Source organism: Notothenia rossii, assembly GCF_949606895.1.
Source record: "Notothenia rossii genome assembly, chromosome: 9".
NCBI classification, from domain to species: domain Eukaryota; kingdom Metazoa; phylum Chordata; class Actinopteri; order Perciformes; family Nototheniidae; genus Notothenia; species Notothenia rossii.
In genome coordinates this window covers 51,547,828-51,568,387 of record NC_136907.1, presented here as the reverse complement: position 1 = coordinate 51,568,387, position 20,560 = coordinate 51,547,828, and the positions used below count along the sequence as shown (strand labels likewise).

Sequence of the window (20,560 nt, the reverse complement as noted above, 5' to 3'; positions counted from 1 at the left end):
TGCAGTAATCTAGAGGGGGGAATGGGATGATGTCAGATTATTACTTTCATATTGTTGTCACTATTTATTTTATTTATCAATCAATCAATCAATCGTATTTATTCACAGTAGGCCTATTTATTCACAGTATTTATTTGCTGTTAATCTATTAGGAATAATTTCAAATGAGCAGCATTAGCATAACAACATAAGAGTTCTGATTCTGAATCAGAGATGTTCTTTATGGTTACATTTCATTCTATATTGATAATATTAAATACACGTTTATTTAATAGACTTTAAAATCATATCGGTATGATATGGGACCAGGGGTGGGTAGAGTCTCTACCCACCCCTGGTCCCATATCATACCGAATCAATCTCAGGAGATGTTTCAGTTATGAAGAACTGTGACACTGGTGCTTGGCTCCTTTGTGTTCTGATATTTCTTGAGTGGAGATCCCCGGCTGCGTGCTGTTTGACATCAGACAGCCCACCGTGCGACACTGAAAATGTTCTGCGACATGCTTTGCAATTTGCCTTGTAGTCATCTTCAGGGACCCTATCAAGCCACTGGTTTGCCTCTTCCCATTCTCGTCTGTATTTCCGTTGTCGGTGTTTCCTCTTTTGAGGACGAGGTGGCGTATCTGAAGACATCTTGCATTTGTTTTTAAAAATCACGCCGCGACAGAGCGGCGTAATGACGTAACGTAGCGAGCGTAACGACGACAGGCAGCGCAAAGGGGCCGGGCCGGGCTGACAGGCAGACAGACAGGATTTGGCACAGAGGCAGAGCAGAGAGGAGAGTCCGCGGAAGGTCTTGCGCACCTCCCGCCAACATATTTTGCTGTTTTTAATATTTCCTGTCCTTTATTTTGTTCATTATTGTTAGTTCAGTGTTCACGTGTGTGTGTGACAGACGTGCATGGGACAGATTGTGAAAATACGGGACAAACTGCGTTCCGTATTGGTTCAATACGGAACGCAACATTTAATTCCCAATTACGTAACAAATACGTATTTCAAGGAACGGGTGGCAAGTCTACCAAGCACTGAGCCCCGTGGCACTCCATTGCTCACTTTGGTTTGCATGGAAGATTCATCGTTGACACACACAAACTTAGACTGTTCAGATAGATAGGACCTAAGCCAGCCTAAAGCAGTTCCCTTTATGCCAACTAAGTGCTCTAGTCTTTGCAATAGGATATCATGGTTGATAGTATCAAATGCAGCACTGAGATCGAGCAAGACAAGAATAGGAACAAGTCCATTGTCTGAGGCTATGAGAAGGTCATTTGTGACTTTAACCAGAGCTGTCTCTGTGCTATGATGTGTTCTTTTAAACTCCCCTTGAACAGAGAGCTAAACCAATGATCAACTTCCCCTAATCATTCTAATAATCCTAATTAATATGTTTAGCTGTCCCGGTGCGGAAAGCCCTAGTAGCCGTGACCGCTACCTCTACAGCTAGCCAACCTCCAGTCACCGGGTGTCTACATGCTAACGCTAGCATTGGAACGCTCTCCTTCTTTTCGTCTCTTAGCCTTCATTCCACTGACTCCCGCAAAATCACTGATTGTCAACAGAAACTTCGCTACTCACCCCGATCACCTGCCATGATGTGTGCTTTCCTGCTGTCTGACATTAATCCTCTCAAGAGGTTTGTTGTGAGCTGCATCCTTCCCAGGTGACATGACTCTGTCATACTCCATCGCGGAACTACTCCAGCTAAAGCACACATCCACTCTACCATGCCCGACGATGATCTCCGCCATCAGTGAACATGGACTGCTACAACAACCCAAATACATTCACCGAAGCTCCGGACGAAAGTATGTTTACTCCCAGTCGGGTCATTCCATCTCATCCATCTGGTCTGCTGCGCGCACTGACACACCTCCTCCATTTCATCATCACAACAACCAACATGTGCACTCTGCCTGCCTACTCCCCCTTCCCAAAGCACCCCAGCCTGTTCAAACTCAACCTCATCTTAAACTTGCTCTGTTTAACACCCGGTCTCTAAAAAACAAGGGTCTCATTCTCAATGAATTCATCACTGACAATAATCTGGACTTTCTCTGTATCACAGAAACTTGGCAAATACCACAGGAATACTTCTCCCTCAACCAGACAACACCCCCAGGATACAGATATATTGAAAAACCACGCCACCATGGGCATGGAGGTGGAATTGCCACAATTCTAAGAAATAATATAAAAACAATTCCAATAAACATCCCTTGCCCTTCCTCATTTGAACACCTTGCATTTAAACTGTCTGGTCTAAAACCCCTGGTTGCAGCAGTAATTTACCGTCCCCCCAAACCAAACCCTGCTTTCCCCTCGGACCTTGCTGAATTCCTCACAAAACTTTGCTCTATCTCTCCATCTGTATTATTACTTGGTGATTTCAATATTCATGTCGACTCAAACGACTCCAATACCGCTACAGAACTCCTGGACATACTCAACTGTTTCAATATCACACAACATGTTGATTTTCCTACCCATAAAAAAGGTCAAACACTGGACCTGATCTGCACCACTGGCATCGCCATCAGCAACCTGACCACCTATGACCTCACCATCTCCGATCACCTGGCCCTCATCATGGACATCCTAACCCCAACCCCCCTCATAAAGCAGAAGTGCACCATACAATTCCGGAATATCAAGTCCATACACCCCTCCTCCCTCTCCTCCCTACTGGCTGACACCATCCCTGACTCCACCGCCACCCAGAATGTTTCCCCTACTGACCTGGTCAACACCTACAACAATGCTCTCTCCTCCTGTCTCAACCAACTCGCTCCAATAAAAAACAAGTATGTCTCTTTCACTCACTCGGCCCCCTGGTACACCGATCATCTCCGTTGCCTCAAAACGAAAGGTCGCCAGCTCGAAAGACATGCTAAACGAACTGGTCTCACTATCCACAAAGACATTTATAGACTGCACCAACAGCAGTACAAAGATCCCCTCAACAGTTCACGCTCCTTCCACTACTCCTCTGTAATACAATCTGGCAGCAATAACCCAAAGTCTCGTTTTTCAACTATTAACAAGCTCCTCAACCCCATGGATAATATCTCCAACTCCTTCACCACCTCAAAGTGTGAATCCTTCCTCTCATTCCTCCAAAGCAAAATTGAAATAATACACAGCAACATAGCCAACTCCTCCGTCTCGTCCACCACCCATCCTTTTCCGGAACCTGCCTACCCTCCTCCTTTTACAGCCTTCAGACAAATTACCTCACTGGACATAGTTGCCCAAGTCACTGGCATGAATACCTCAACTTCCATCCTGGACCCCATGCCCTCTACCCTTGTCAAAGCCTGCCTCCCCCAACTCACTCATCTTATCACCACAGTCATTAACTCCTCTCTGTCCACTGGACTCGTCCCCCCTGATCTGAAACTCGCTGCTGTCACTCCCATACTTAAAAAACCTGTTCTCAACCCTGATTCTTTCAATAACTACCGGCCCATCTCTAACCTCCCATTCCTGTCAAAGATTCTGGAGCGAACTGTTGCCTCCCAACTAAAATCCCATCTGGACTGCAATAACCTTCATGAACCTTTTCAATCTGGTTTCCGTACTCGCCACAGCACAGAATCTGCCCTACTCAAGGTGACCAACGACATTCTCCTCTCTGCTGACTCTGGTTCCCTCTCAATTCTCATTCTCCTTGACCTAACAGCCGCATTTGACACGATCAACCATTCCATCCTCATCAACCGCCTCCAGTCTTCCATTGGCATTACCGGTACTGCCCTCTCCTGGTTTAAATCCTATCTCTCTGACAGACATCAATTCATCTCCATTAACAACTCCAAATCCCCCACAGCACCCGTCAATCATGGCGTCCCTCAGGGTTCTGTACTTGGTCCCCTTCTGTTCATCATCTACATCCTCCCAATTGGACAAATCCTCCGTCAACACCAACTCCAGTTCCACTGTTATGCTGATGACACACAACTCTACCTCTCAACAAAATCAATTTCTCCAACCACACACTCCCAGCTCAGCACCTGCCTCACTGACATTAAAATGTTTATGCAAAACAATTTTCTAAAACTTAACTGTGACAAATCGGAACTTATAATCATTGGCCCAAACTCACTTACCCGCTAAACCCAAGATTTTTCTCTTACCATCGATGGCTCCATTGTCAACTCCTCCACTCACATCCGTAACCTTGGCATCATCCTCGACCCCACCCTCACTTTCCTCCCTCACGTCAAACAGGTCACAAAAAACGCATTCTTCCATTTAAAGAACATCGCCCACATTAGACCCTCCCTCTCATCGACCGCTGCTGAAACTCTGATCCATGCCTTTATATCATCCCGACTGGATTACTGCAACAGCATACTTTTTGGATCACCTGCATTCACACTAAAAAAAACTTCAATATGTCTAAAACTCAGCTGCCCGCATGCTCACCTCCACCCGACGCTCCGACCACATCACCCCTATCCTCCATGACCTCCTCTGGCTCCCCATCAAACACCGCATTGACTTTAAAATATTACTTTTCACTTTCAAAGCCCTCAACAACCTTGCCCCCCCCTACCTCTGTGACCTCATCCAACGACACACCCCCACCCGTCGCCTCAGGTTTGCTGAAGCTAACCTACTGCAGCCCATCAGGACAAAGCTCCGGACCTGGGGGGACAGGCCCTTCGCAGCAGCCTCCCCCACACTCTGGAACTCCCTCCCCAGCCACGTCAGATCTGCCATCACTCTCACATCATTCAAACAATCCCTCAAAACTCACCTTTTCACTCTTGCCTTCAACTCCTAATCAATTAACCCCTTGCCCTTATTCCTCCTACCTTAGCACTTTCTACTTTTGTTGTTATTTTTGTTTTACTTGCTTGTAAGCGCTTTGAGCACCAGGAAAAGCGCTTTATAAATGTAATGTATTATTATTATTAATATTATTATTATTATTAATTATTGGCCGAAATGACATTAATAATACAATTATCTTGGAGACATTCCACACTTGGAAAGATCTGAAACTGTTTAAACTATAATATGGTATGCAAAAAGCAGACAGTCAAACTAAACTAGGAATAAAGGAATACCCAAAATACATACACACATACAGTTTACCATACGGTTACTGCAAAGGTCAACATCCCAACGTTTATGCCAGAGGGTCTCCCACAAACTCCCCCCTGCCTGAAACACCTCCATTGGACTCCTTTGTTTTCTCTAGTAACATAGTGACATCACTGTGTAACACTCTCGCTTTTATTGGCTAGCTCTCACATTTTACTTGATTTGTTGAGGGATATCACTAAGCAGTTGACCAATCACAACAGAGCCGACCAGCTAACCAATCAGAGCAGACTGGGCTCTGGTTTCAGACAGAGGGTGAAAGGAGGTGCTGCAGCACAGGCAGTATGAGGAAAATAAAGAGCTTTTTGAACATTAAAGCATGGAGACATGTCACAGTCATACTTGTCAACCCTCCCGATTTTCGCGGGAGACTCCCGATTTCATTGCCCTCTCCCGGTTTCCTCCCGGGGTCATATTTCTCCCACATTTCTCCCGATTTCTGACAAAATCAGATTTACACACGACTGTTTCTACTCTGACTTTAATACAGCTACACCATTGTTTGGTTTCCATGGTAACAGGTCTCTTTAGTAGCACGCGCAACTCAAAGTCTGAGAGGGTGAGGCAGATATTCACAGAAAACATAACAAGAATCGACAACTAGCCTACTCTACTTTCTGCTCACTCCTTTCCTGTAAAATACAGGTCCAGCCCACATTGATTTTAATCTAACAGCTCCGGCGATCCACTAGCACACACCCCCCCCCCCCCCCCCTCAAATTTTGCATTTTGAAATGCTCCCGATTTCTGAGGTCTAAAGGCTGGCAAGTATGGTCACAGTAGAACCACAAAAACGCAAATATGAACCTAAAAATGAGCATAATATGGCCCCTTTGAAGAAATGTCTCCTTTTTATTTACACTCAAGCCATTATTTCCCCGGTAATGTTCTTCTAAATTTGTCCTAAATTGTGAAGAACTTTCTGAAGTCTGGTACAGCTTTAAATGAATCATTGATCATTCCTCATGACTTTTAATAATGAAGATTGAGATGGTTCACAGGTTTGTGTGATGAATTAGCAATATGGAAGCTATAAATAGCTACAGCTGGGCGGAATAACAGATGTTGGAGAACCTTGGCGATGAAATTGCAATACTTATTTTTCTCATTGACAGGTCTAATGACCAGGGGAGCGGGCAGTATCGATTTGCAAACAGATGTTGAAGATTGCCAAACTACGCATTATGTACTCACTTGACAATATATAAAACATTTTCATCATTTAATAACTTATAAACACACTTTCCGTCATTTTGTGATAAATTATGACATAATGAAGTGGTTGTTACAAGATGCGAGAGCTGCAATATTTTAATGAAAATGTTGTAATACATGCATTTTGTAGAGGCCATAATGGATGTCCTCTACACCAGTGATCGATCGCGAGTGTGGTGCGGGTAGATCGCGGACCGTTAAAAAAAAAGAGTAACAAAAGAAAGAAAATTAAAATAATAATGTTTGAAAAATACCTTTTTAGATGTAAACCTATCATCCACCACCCCGTTAAAAGGTGCCACTTGATTGACGTATATTTGAGACACCTCAATAATATAATACATTAACCGTGCTTTACGTGAACCTCATCATGACACAAGAGACAACGGTAGGACTGTAATTTCCCGTGTTCACTGAAAGCAACAGAGGCAAGACACCACACCAATCAGAGAGTTGCATGGAAATACATGTGTGCTTGTGTCATTCAAACTCGGCTCTGTGTGTGTGTGGCAATAGTGCATTTAGTGTGATAGAGAGAGGGAGAGAGGGAGGGAGAGAGAGGGACCGGTGCTAGCGGGGACCGTGATGTTAGCATCTGGTTAGCTAGCTGCACTAACTAACTAACGGACATAAGGAACTGTTTCCACAACAAGCTGGAGGGGCGTCCTCTCCTGTCAGACTGAGGGGCTCAGGTGAGCTAAAGGACTCTCTGAGTGTTTAGAACGGTTTTGTCACAAATTATTCAAAAGATTATTTCCGCGGCACACCTTCATATGATCATTATAGTTATACAAACAATAAGAGAATAAATGAAAAACAGGTAAGAAATAGCCTACTATACAGTATGTCAGTAAAACAAGAATACAGTTTAAAAGGGGAGTGATTTGTAAAATATCCAGAAAGAAAAAGAAAATCTGTTTGCAGTTCTGTTTCATATGGGTGCTGAGAAAGGTATCCATAGATCTCTTCATGTTGCTCTCAAAGTGCACCAGATTGATGCTTTCAACTTCAATATTTAAAAAAAAATCTTCCCGGGGGAACATCCCCCCGGACCCCCCTAGAGGAGTTGAGGACCCCCCTAGAAGAGGTGAGGTGCGCCCCTCAATACCACTTTACCCCTGCCTATATGCCGTGAGCTGATTATGGAGCCTTCATTGTAACAGTAATTCAGATGCAATTAGCCTATATAAAAGGCCTCAAATTGGGCCGTCTTTTTCACTCAATTCTGCAATAGGTAGATCTCGCCTTTCACCTAGGCCGAGGTCGGTGATCTTGGGCTGAAAAAGGTTGGTGACCACTGCTCTACACTGTCTATATTATAAGGACAAATAAGAAATACTGTGCCAAAATATATTTTACTGCACCTTTTTTAATTTTTAATTTTGGTTCAGTGTGATTCATGCTTAAATACATGAAGTAAACTTTGTAGCTATGATGTTATACATTTATTTTTTATTGAAGACATACATTTTGGTTTAGTATTAAAAAATGCAAGTAACGATTTCATTTTTTGGAAAAAAACATGCAACTTCTAAAGAAAGATTATAACCACCGCAGAATGTGTTAAAATACATTTTAAAATGCGGAAAGGTGTATTACATATTGCGTTCGGACTGTTGATTAAAGCAAACAAAAGATTATGGAAAAATTAAAGTATACAATGAAGTGAAAAAATATTACATTTTTTGTAGTTTTGACATAATGTCGTGTTATTAATAATTACTTTGTTACATGGCTAGCTGTGGGAATGGAGAGGAGTCCTATTGTATGTGCGGCTTTATAAATGAGACTTTTTTTTTTGTCTTTGTGAGGGCAAAATGTATGTGAGTTTTGTGTGACTAGCCCCGGGACTTTTTTGATGAAGTGATGTAACTTACTTTTTTTGGTGTTATTGCTGACCTTTTTTCTCAAACTGCCTCATTGCTTCTATTGTCAACTTACAATGTGTGCCCCGGAGAAAGTGTGTGAAATTGCTATATGCAGCTGTGGGTTATTACTGTACATTTGCAGGTAGAAGCAATAGCATAGCTTCTACACTGTGACCTACCTCACTAACTGGTCAGTAATAAGTCCAATTATTTTGAATAAAAGGATGAGTTACTGGGAAACACGGCAAATCATTTCAAATTCAATAGACAAATTGTTTTGAGTGCAGTTTAAAGGAGTGAGTGTGCAATCAGTGAGGGCACTTAGCAAACTTTAAGATTACATCTACTGTTAACTCTAACAGCACGGAAAGGCCATTTTGTATATACAGGGTTCATTGGCCAATTAAAAAAAACTGGTCCCTTGCCACACTTAGAGGAGATCCAGTTGGTAACTTTGAGATTGTGTCTGTTAATGCCTCACACCAAAGGGTTCAATTGGGCAGATAATATGTTCGGATTAGCAACCACTCATGACAGAAACACCCCTGTGATTGTCATGATTGGCTAATCTACTCCAAATTCTGTTCAATTATCTTCCTATAGAGAAGTGCAAAAGGCAATGGGATTTTATTATTGGATTTTGAAATATGGTTCTGTGGCTATCACACATTTATGATTCTTACACCTTTTTCAGATGGAAAAATCACATTTGAACTCCACTTTTATTATTTTTTAAGCGTAAATGCAAACAAACTACATCACGGTCACATGGCACCAAGCTAAAGGCAGCTAATGTTCGGTGCCATGACATATGGAAGTCTCATTTAGTAAATTTAGCAAGGCAATTTTTTAAAGACACACTGAAGCTTCGGACATTCATAAGTGGGGTATTTGCTGACATATTTAATGAAAATCTCTTAAAATTGTTTTAACTATAAACCTAATACAGGCATCTACCCAAAATCACGTTTTAAACTATTATTGGCATTGAGATTAGTTCAATTATTTAATCACCATCTAAAGTGACACAAGTTCTTTGTGTAACATTGGTTTTTAAACTGTTATGAACTCAGCTAATTCTCGCTGTGTCCAGGGTAGTGAAGTAGAAAGCCTGCAGAAACAGTGCCACTCTGCCATTGCAACTCAAACTGTGTTTGTTTTTGCCATACAAACTGTAGAAATTATCACTGGCAAAATACCTCCACTAATTTGATCCATACCCCTCTTTATAAATTCAGTGATAATGGCAAAGCAAGGGACCTATAAGCCTTACAGTAATTAATACATCAGCTCAGTACAATTCACTTGTGTTTCTGACTGCGATAGTTGCCATATTTGGGTTTGTTTTATTACTGTGAACCATATATTATACCGGTGTTTCTGAGTAGTTGTGAGTTGGTTGTGTGAAGTAACTACAATATATCATGCATGGCTCAGTACCATAGCTCAGGATTCAGAACCGCAGTGTTGAATGTGAAGTTGTTTCTAGAAGTGGTTTTTAAGAAATCTGCTTGCGGCGATATCACAGGAGAAGCATTTGGCCCGTTCCAAGACTATCTATTTTTTGGAGCGGCTTCTGGGAAGTTACATATCAATCTCAAAGGCTTCCCAGTTTGACCACAAGAATAGATACAGTAAAAACGCCATTGCAAATGTGCACAGGTTCTCCAAACTAATTGATTTAATCACCATCTAAAGTGACACGAGTTATTTCTGTTGTGTAAGATTGTTTTTTAAACTGTTACAAACTGCATGACAGAAACTAAACTTATTCAAGTTACTTTAATGATATGCCACAGCTATTGTTGTATTTAGTGAAAAATCCCTGCCATGGTTAAATGTAAGCAACGTTGACTTTAGGTTTCTTGACTCTTTCCAACAATCAATGCGTTTTTTGTAGCCATGGCTACCACTGTTTTATACCCTTCACCAAGTAGTTTTGGAGCCGTAACCAACCAAACCTCGATCATAACAGTGTCAGAGCAGAAAATGGTCTCATAAAAAGATATTCTAGTACAAAGACCCCATTCGCTTTGTTTTGACAATATTTGTCAGTACTTTCGTAAACTGAGACAAGGTGAGTTTAAGGAAATTAGAAAACATTTCAAAACTTGCATCAGACATCTATCTTGGTTGTTTCAAGTTTCACCACCCACACCCTAAGCTCTATCATTAGGGTCTTACAGTCTTGTATCAGAGTTTTACTTGGCTAAGTCTAAAGTCAGAATAGGCGTTTTTTTTTGTCTGTTGTTTTGATGGATTTCTGCCTGAGATGTTTGAGAACTGGTATGAAATATTAAAACTACAGTATAAATAATTGTTTTGCCTGCTCTTTTGATACACTCACAGCCAAACCGTAGGTTTACTGTTGATTTTTGGATGGTTATTGTATGTGTGGGAAAAACATAAAAGCGCACCAAACATCAAAATAATCCTGGATTTCATCGCCAGTAGATGTTTTCAACTGAATTTGCATTTGGATAGTTCCATCACATTTGTGTTTTTTTTTTTCATACAGCAAACACTTTCAAACTCAATCTTCCTCAAATAAATTACAATATCTAATGCTGATTTATTAAAAGAGATAAGCCCATTGCATACAAATCGTGTTCCTCCATTCATTTTCACGGCCAAACAGAAATATTAAATCTGCCTTTCACTGCCTTCTCCAATGAATTTTTTTTGTACACTAAACCAGGGTGATTTCATGTCTTTTGAGAACCAAAAAAACACTGATCCAGAAATATTATTATATGTTTTGTTGTTTAGAAGGCAACAGACGGTAAAATCGGTGCCCCATGTGCTGAAAAAATAAATAAATCACGTTTGAAGCCGTGTGAAACAGGCTTGCTTTGAAGCTCTGCGTTCTCAACCGTACCTCCGAGAGTGGCAGAGAGGAGGAGGTGGGTGCCATATTTCTTGATTAGACCCTCAGTAATGGTCTGGAGGGTGGGCCGCCTCCCCAGCTGGCGGATGGTGTGCATGAAGTCGGGGTCGAGGGGCAGAGCCAGGCCCCTGCTGCCACCCAAACCATCCCGCTTCTCCACCGCCAGGCTGTTGACCTTCCATCGACCGAACTCCCTGGGGACAGAGCAGCACAAACACACACACACGCACACACACACACACACACACACATACACACACACACGCACGCACGCACACGCACACACACACACACACACACACACACACACACACACACACACACACACACACACACACACACACACACACACACACACACACACACACACACACACACACACACACACACACACACACACACACACTTTGAGACTGGAGACATTTGCTCTCTTGGTTTGGCCTTTAGTGATGCATAAGGCCCCAGGCGGCTGTTTAACAAGCTGTACGGAAAGCAAAGCATTAGGTAAATGTGTACTATATATAATACTGAACTGACCTTACACACATGCACATGAATCATTAACACACGATGAAGATGTAATGTAACCCTCGGGGAGCTCTATATGCCTCTGATTTCTGCAATTTATTTTCTATTTTTAATAATCAGGTTGTGGTTGGTTATTTAGCCATTGTTAGCTTTTAACTTGAACTATTCCCAATTGGAATAACTTCCATTAAATTGATTGGAACTGGATGTTAAAGTGTATTGTTGATTGTTAAGCTTAACAACTTTTTTTCAACAATGTATAGTACATTTTCTATTTGTTCTGCTAACACACTTAGCTTGACATTTCAACCAGTTAACCAGCACTTGATTTTTATTAATTTTTTTATTCTGTTTTCTTGCTAGCCTATGACACGTTAGCACATTTCTGCATAATTTGACAATTTTCTCTGTTTGTATTTAGAAAAATGTGACATATTATTATAGTATTTTCCTTTTTTTTTTATTACATTGTCTTTATTGTGGGCCTGAAATTTTAAATAAAGTTTTTATAATTTTCCTTCGTTCTGCATTCAAAAACTAAAACGGGAGATTGTTGTTGACTTCATGAGAACCCACACCCCCACCCACCGACCATCAACAGTGCTGCTGTGGAGCAGGTGAGCAGCACCAGATTCCTGGGGCTGAACATCACTGAGGACCTCTCCTGGAGGAACAACACCACGTCAATCACCAAGAAAGCCCAGCAAACTGAAGAGAGCAGGAGCCCCCACTCCCATCATGAACTCCTTCTACCGAAGCGCCATCGAGAGCATCCTCAGCACCGCCTCCAACCGCAAGACCCTGCAGCGCATAGTGACCACAGCTGAGAGGATCATCGGTGCCTCACTCCCAACACTCCTGGACTCATTTAACACCCGCCTCACCCCCAAAGCACTCAGCACTGTGGGTGACCCCACCCATCCCTCCACCTGCCTCTTCACCCTCCTGCCTTCAGGGAGGAGATTCCGCAGCCTGAGGTCAAGCTCAACCAGGCTAAAGAACTGTTTTTTCCACCATGCTGTCAGGAGGCTGAACTATCTCCCCTTCCTCCAGGCTCTCCGACCTACCCTCACTTTTATCTTCTCTACAAGGAGCTTCAACACTGATCACACTACCTGTAGATATTGCACAGTTCAATTTCACTCATTGTCATATAATAATCAGCTTTTTCTGTCGACCAGACTTTTGTTTTTATTCTTATTTTTTATTTTCGTCTGTATATATATATTTTTGTCTTTGGGACAGTGAGGAAACAGCATTTCTTCCTGTTTGTACAACACTCATAGATATTGACAATAAAGTTGACTTTGACTTTGAATATCGATGGAAGTTTCCTGAAATATAAACGGGAATAACAACAGTTTTGCAATAATTATTTAGCTAAGTTGCACCATATCTTCTCATCTATCTCTCGTACAGACTAATGAGTCTATTTTTTTAAATGTCAAAACATTTTAAATTACTGCTTTAGTTATTAAGACCACTCATGTTGAGGTGTTGTCAAATGTATCTGCGTAGCTACTCTGCAACATTTCCACGCACCCCACTTGTTGGGAATCTCTATCATCTGTCACTGTTGTCTGAACAAGCTTTTCACAGCTTTAAATAACTCCTGCACCCATAAAACACAATTTATTGACATGCAGCGCTGCGACTCCCGACTCCCACAGCAACAGAGAGGCGTCAAAACCAAAATAAAGTCACACATTATCAGCTGCCATCATTTGTTATCCTTTGCCCCCTGGACACAATTCTGCTGAACTCTAGCACTTCACAGGCCGTCTGGGAAATACCGCTGCTCTCTCTTTCTCTTTTTCTCTTCCTCCCTGCTTCCCTCTATGGCAGGGATGGGCAACTTGGATGGTGGTGGGAGCAACATAATTAATGTACTGGCCACCAGGGGGCCGCAGATTCACTTGGAACACACACACATACATTCCATGTATTGTATGTAATTATTAACAAATATACAAAGTCTTACATCTTCATGGACATTTTATAATCTTTCAGGGAATATCCTCTAATAAACTAAACAAATATCAGTTCCCAGAAATGTTATTTAATTTTGGGGCATGTTTGTATTGAACATGAACAGGTAATTTAACAGTGGAATAAAACGATTTTAAACTATTGGAAAGCACGGAAAATGTGTGTGCATTGAGATTAACCATTAAGATGACATAAACATGAAGTCATGAACACTAACCCAGACATTAGTTGTCTAACTTGAACCGAAGACTGTAGCCTGCCTCTGCTGACGCACAATAAGGGGAATGTCAATACAGACACCTGTCAACCCGCACTCCGCTGTTCCTCAGCGCTGCTCCCCCTCCCTCCCGCTGAAATTATTAATGAAAAGCATATAGTAATCATAGATAACACGACGGGGTCGTGTTTGGTTTCATCTGATTTCAAATAAACAAAGTCTTGGTTTTTAGAATATTAAAGGTGGGGTACGTAATTTTAGAGAAACCAGCTCGAGTGCGCTAGAATTTGAAAATACACAGCCGGAAAAAATATTCCACTTCCTTACAGAACCCCTTCTCTAACACACATGAACGCGCACATGACCAATGAGGGCACGAGATAAGTTTGTGCACAGATAGAAGGCTGACAGGCAGGTAGGCCATCCATTGGTCATGCTTTTTACAGTACTACGGCTTCCACAGATGAATTTTTTTAATGGATTTTTTGTCAAAGCACTTAAGATATTCATTGCTATCGGGATGTTAAGAGCATTCCATGGAATATAAAAAAAAGTGTATCTCGAGCTGGTTTTTCAAACTTACCTACCCCACCTTTAAACTTGTTTCGCCAAATTCAGATGATAAATACAACTTTTTAAGCTTGTAAAGGCATAATTACAAGCGGTAACTTAACCTCACAGCAGGCATTTCTTGTGAGTGTTTCCCCGGGAAAGAAACGCGTCACAGATTATTTTGCGGTATTTGGCTGCCTAACTAAATCATGTAGGCTAACTAGGAGTCTAGTGGACGGTATCAGTACTACAAGTAAAACAAAAAAGAATATATAATATATATTTTTTAAATTAATTACGTTGTTTATAAATTCATCTGAGTGCCGCAAAAAGAGGCCGCCATTTGCCCATCCCTGCTCTATGGCATCACTCTTTCTCTTTCCCTCTCTCCTAACATAGCATCAGTCTACCTCTCCCACCATGCTGCCTAAGGCTCTGTGTACCTTTTCTCCTTCTGGGAAGCAAACAAATCGCTGCCTAGAGAAAAAGGATCGGCATTGAAATAATTGGGAACCGGGACAGTGTGGAGAGTGTCATTACAGCCAATCTTCACCATGAGGGGAAAGGCTGAGTGTACGTCTCTGGTAAAGAGACAAGCTTTTTGGCCCAGCGTTGAGCCTGAAGCTACTGCATCAGCATGCACATAAGGAGCGATGCTTACTGCAGGAATGTACAGTATAGGCTTTTTACAGGCTTAATGTATGCTGTAATCAATCAATAGTGATGAAAAAACAATTCCTAGGAGGGAAAACATTATGCAAGGAGCCTTGAGGAGTGAATTGACATCTTAATCACTTACTGCTTCATGACTGACAGCAATGTGATGCTAATGGTGATGGTTCAGTTATTACAGAGGTCAGAGACGGGCATAATAGCAGTTTAGCCTCCAGGCTATTTTTGAGCACATATAAAATACTGAGCATCTACAACCCTGTAGGGACTGGTCAAAATATGTATGATTTATTATAAGAATAAATGCCTTCTGTTTTCCCACAATGTATCGGTAAAAAAACAGATAGCATCTCTGCAAGAGGCCCACAAAGGCGAATTAACTGTCAGTTATCTTGTTACAGCAGTTTTCTAAAACCGAAATTGAGTCTCATATTGAGGTCGTTTTTAAAATCCTTAATCCTTAATCCTAAAAACAGCTTTTGGGTTAGAAATGCCGACAGGAATTTGACAGGGTGCAGGATCGACTGCTCGAGGATGGAACACCCGTGAGCAGTGAGACGTCAGCGAGCCGATACAGAGGGCCTTCCTTCAGCCCAATCTCTCCGCTGCTAGGTCACTGTCAATGATTTCCACTAACTATTGTATGTAAGGGTGTTGGAAAAGAAGAAGCCTCATGTCAGGGGGCATTTTGGATATTTGTGCAGCAGCTTTATTGGAAAAAATGCAACTGACTTCGAGATAAACACCACAGCCTGAAAGATTCCTGAGAGAAGATAACGGTTGATTTATGCACCTACAGATATAGAAGACTATAACGTTTCTTCTTCAGAAGAAAGTTTGGCCTTGAGACTTTGATAAGTCACCTAAAATATAATGAAAACTGAACCAACTTAATACCATCTTTCTATGGGACCACTCCAGCTACGATGCCAAATTGGGCAAGGGGCATAAAAGTGGGCCACCAAATGGTCCCTTTGCAACCCCTTACTTCTGGTGCCTTTCCTCTGACCTCACCTGTCTTCAATCTCAGTCTTCATTTGATGACTATATATATCTGTAAAGATCTGTAAAACTAAATTGATCTGGGGGTCAAAAAGTCGAGGGACCAGAGCCACCCTCGACCCATTGTTCGCATCACGACCATTTTCGAACTCATACCCTGTTTCATGACTGCATTTTGCATGGTTGCAACGCTGTCTATGTAACAACATTTATCCACTGACACATGGGCAGAAATATAACACCTGACAAAGTAATGAAAACTTCCTTTATGGTTGTTCTAGCTACAGTAGGTCTCCAGACACACATCACTCTATGATGACACACACAAGACTCTCAGGGTGAAAACAATACAAGTGTCATGGCTGGTAATAAACTCAAGAACAGACTTCACAAGAATGTCTTGTCCTCAGCAAGAGGGACCTGTTACTAGACCAAGTTTCAAAATACCAATGGACACAGACTTTCAAGAAACCATAAACGTTTACATGTAAAATATCTAATTAAGACCAGATCCATATTATACATGTAGCATGTGCGTAACCTACATCAAACGCACAATATACACATACATTTTCTGCCACAAGGGGTCTCTCAAACAATATAACAACAAAAGATGTGGTTTGGTGCCATATCGTAGCATGAGTGTTTATCTGATAACGTAAGATCCGTTAAATACATTTTCAAACCAAACCCAACTATCCACAGGGGTGCCCTCCACTCTGGCTGATGTTAAAAGTGTATTGTAAAAATGTGGCTGAAAAAAATATACACATTACATTTTTTACAACTTCTAGCAGAAGACCACAACTCTAAAGGTCCCTACACACCAATATGACACCAAAGAACACATCCCGACGGGCTTGACTGTTGTGTCGCCTCACGTCTCCTGCGTCTTGGCCAACAGTCACACTGGAACACACCGCAAAGACTTCAGCCGACGGCCAAGTAGCACGTACGAACTGCGCATGCATGAGTGGCAATAACTCTCCTTACCAGCAGGCGGCGGTAGTGTGTATTCGTCATTCAAAAGAGGCAACAACCGGAAGACAGACTGTGTGATACACCGAGAGAAGAACAACAGACTGCGTGATATAAACAAACAACAAATAGCATGCGTTCCATTTTCACTCTACAGCCAGAAGCTCATGGGGCTTTCCCGAACCTGTGTCGAGAGCTGGAGTTAAATTAAATCTCAGATTTGCCTTCTTAATCGTTTGTTTGGGTCCCTCACTTCCGTTTCGCTTCTCATGCACTGATTCGCTAAGCTGAACAGCCAATCAGAGTGATTTCTTTAACTGACGGCCTTTTACCGACAGGCGGCAGAATGTGTCAGCACAGCCGAAAAGACACAACGGTGCGGGACACACCAATCTGAGAAGGGTGACAGGACGCTCATCGACGGCCAGACATCTATCGACATCTATCGACGCCGAAAATCTGCCCGGTGTGTAGGGGCCTTAACACATGCCGAAGGGGAATACGACAACCATTATAGGTGATTAAATAACATGCACCGTTAGCTTGATTAAATGATAGTTCTACTTGGGCGGAACATTGTTTTGAACATTTGGGATTATGTGAGTATACAACTCAACAACATATGTGTAAGGGCTAGTCGTTTTTTAGACATTTAAATGGAGGAATGTTATAGCTTTAAACCCTGACTGAAATGCATCAATTAACATAATGGACTCCTACAGTAAGAGTTGCAGTATATTGCCACTTCAAACTGCTTGTGAGGAACATTTAGATAAAGGCAGCAGCAGTGGAGTGTGGCTCAGGGACACTGCAGGAAGTCACTGAGAGGAAGTAATTCTCCACACACTGTCAAAGGAATTAACTCCTACTCTATAATCAAATGTCACACCCTGAAGCAAAAAGCGTAAGAAAGGCATAAATCAATATTTGGTGCTATTCACATGACTGATCAGCTCTCGGTCAGCAAAGAGCACTCTTTGCATCGCTACAGTAGCTTTTCAGATTTGATCCTTTACTTGCAAATACGGTGCAGGTGTTTGATACCTGTGAGGCCAAATTCTAGAGTGTCCAGGTTTTAATTCTAAACTCCACAGCTGCTGCTTCCACTGATTAGTTCATTTCTGGCTCAAAGTCAATAGCTGGAATTACTGGAGGTATTTCAGTTGGAATGAATGGCTGCAAACATTCAAACCCCCAAAAGGTAACACCAATACACATAAAGCCAGAAGTGGAAGAAGTGCTCACAGCATTTACTGAAGGTCAAGTTCTAATAGTGTGAAAATACTCAAGTAAAAGTTTGGCATTCAAAATGTTACTTTAGTATAAAAGTATAAGCATCGAAATACACTTAATATACCAAAACTACAATTTTTGCAGAATAATATATATTTTATTGATAAAATTATACTTAGTGATCCATTTTTATTGTGAACATAACTTTGCAACTTGTAAAGATGGAGCTAACTTTAATGCACGGAAATAATTCAAATATTGACTTGAATTAAATGTATTATGTCAACAGATTACGCAAATTTGTATTAGCTTGGTTGAAAGCAATAGTATCAAGTTTAAATAAAAAAAATATAGGTTGAATTTAACATTACTGCTTTCGACTAACGTAATACAGTAATATGAAATGTGTTGACTTAATACATTTAATGTAAGTCAACATATCAATTTTTTCAGTGTGACAGTCATGTCACATGTGTCGTCATCTATTAAGATACAGTAGATCATAATTCAATTGTGGTTATATTTTGTGTTAATAGTTTGAAGACTTGAGTAAATGTAGCCTACTTAGTTTCTTTGCACCACTGCATAAAGCCCACTCATTGCACCTCACCTGTAGATCTTGTATCGGGTGCTGAAGCCCTGCTGGTACCTCTCCGCAGCCTCCGTGAACTCCACCGCCTGCTGGAAGGGCCCTTTATCGGACAGCAGCCAGCCCAGGGGCCCGGGGCCACCGTCTCCTGGCCCAGCGGCGGCCCCGGAGCTCCAGCAGCAGCAGAACCAGAGGCTGAGAGCCCCCCCCCATAGCAGAGACAGCCGCTTATGACTGGTCCTCTGACAGCTCATGCTTCACCCAGCGACACCTCATCCTCTCCGGACTGCAAGAGGACACACAGTTCACACATTTTAGTGGTGAATAAAAAAGTAGTGCGTCGCGCACATTTGGAGAATCCCTTTTAAATCCAGTATTTATAGTAGATAGTGCAATGTTCTTTATTATAACACACTTACCCGATTTTTCAAAAAAGATTAAATGCGCTCTCAGGAATGAGTGAACTCTATTTGGTGAGAGCCCCGAATAAAAGCTCTCCAGTCCAGTGATCCGAACCAATTCTCTCATCCGTGATGTTCCCAAGCTACTCCAACTTGGTCTCTGCTCGCGCTCAACTTTATTTTTGGGTGACGATCCTCCTGCATCCATGCATGCACACGCTCCTTAAACACAAAGGAGTTCATTCTGGTGATGTCCGTGCCCAGGATATGGCTAAATGCAAAATATAGATATCCCCATCCTGTGAAGAATCCGTTCCTTCCGTACGATCCTTAAAGTTGCGGTTTTTCCTGTGGATTCTCGTTAGTGTTGCGAGCTGTTATCCCTCCCCCTCCACGCAGAGAGCTGCTGGATGAATGAGGCTGAGCTGCTGCTCCACACAGAGAGCTCTTTCTTCCCCTGCTTTTTTTTTTTTTTACAAGTGAGATAGCAAGAGGGCGAGCAAGTGCATCATAATGAGGGTGAAATATACAGTGTGTGTATACAACACAGGTGGGAAGTAACTAAATACAATGGCTCTAGTACTGCACTTCACTAAAATGTGTAACTACTCGTGTAATCTCTTTACTTGATTATTTCCATGTTATGCTACTTTATACTTCTACTCGACTACATTTAAAAGGGAAATTATGTAATTTTACTCTACATTTAGCCTACTTAACAGCAGTAGCTACTTTTAACAAAATGCATCTCAACAGCGCACTAACTCTTTAAGTCACAAAAGAGTACCATTATTTCAATCTTTTATTATAAGTATATATAAATATAATTACACACACACACACACACACACACACACACACACACACACACACACACACACACACACACACACACACACACACACACACACACACACACACACACACACACACACACACACACACACACACACACACACACACACACACACACACACACACACACACACACACACACATAAAAGCCGTTATTCTGCACAATGATTAATTTTACAATAGTAAACTTTGAGTACATTTAGCTGATAATACTTTTGCATAGGCTACTTAAGTAATATTTTGAATGCAGGACTTGTACTTTTAATGAAGTATTTGGACAATAATGTGTTGGTACTTTTACTCGAGTAAAGTATCTGAATACTTCAATTAAGTACAGTACGTTTTGGATGGCAGGATGATAAAGCTGGTGACAGTGGCGTAACAAGGTTGTGATTGGCCCCGCCCCAAACATAAGCGCACGCTGATGCGCTCACACATGCACAGACATACAAGACCGCT

General features: G+C 41.7%; 1 protein-coding gene across 1 annotated transcript in view; it reads right to left on the bottom strand.

Annotated features, from left to right (window-relative positions):
• Positions 1-19,632, bottom strand: part of LOC307017852 (BMP/retinoic acid-inducible neural-specific protein 3-like) — a 41,340-nt gene extending 21,708 nt beyond the window's left edge. Inside the window, exons 1-3 of the mRNA XM_079647718.1 lie at positions 19,265-19,632; positions 18,867-19,131; positions 11,077-11,279 (exon numbers count right to left, since the gene is read on the bottom strand). Of these exons, the coding sequence (XP_079503844.1) occupies positions 11,077-11,279; positions 18,867-19,099 (436 nt within the window). The 5' untranslated portion in view covers positions 19,100-19,131; positions 19,265-19,632. The remainder of the gene's footprint in view (positions 1-11,076; positions 11,280-18,866; positions 19,132-19,264) is intronic.
• Positions 19,633-20,560: the final 928 nt, after the last annotated feature.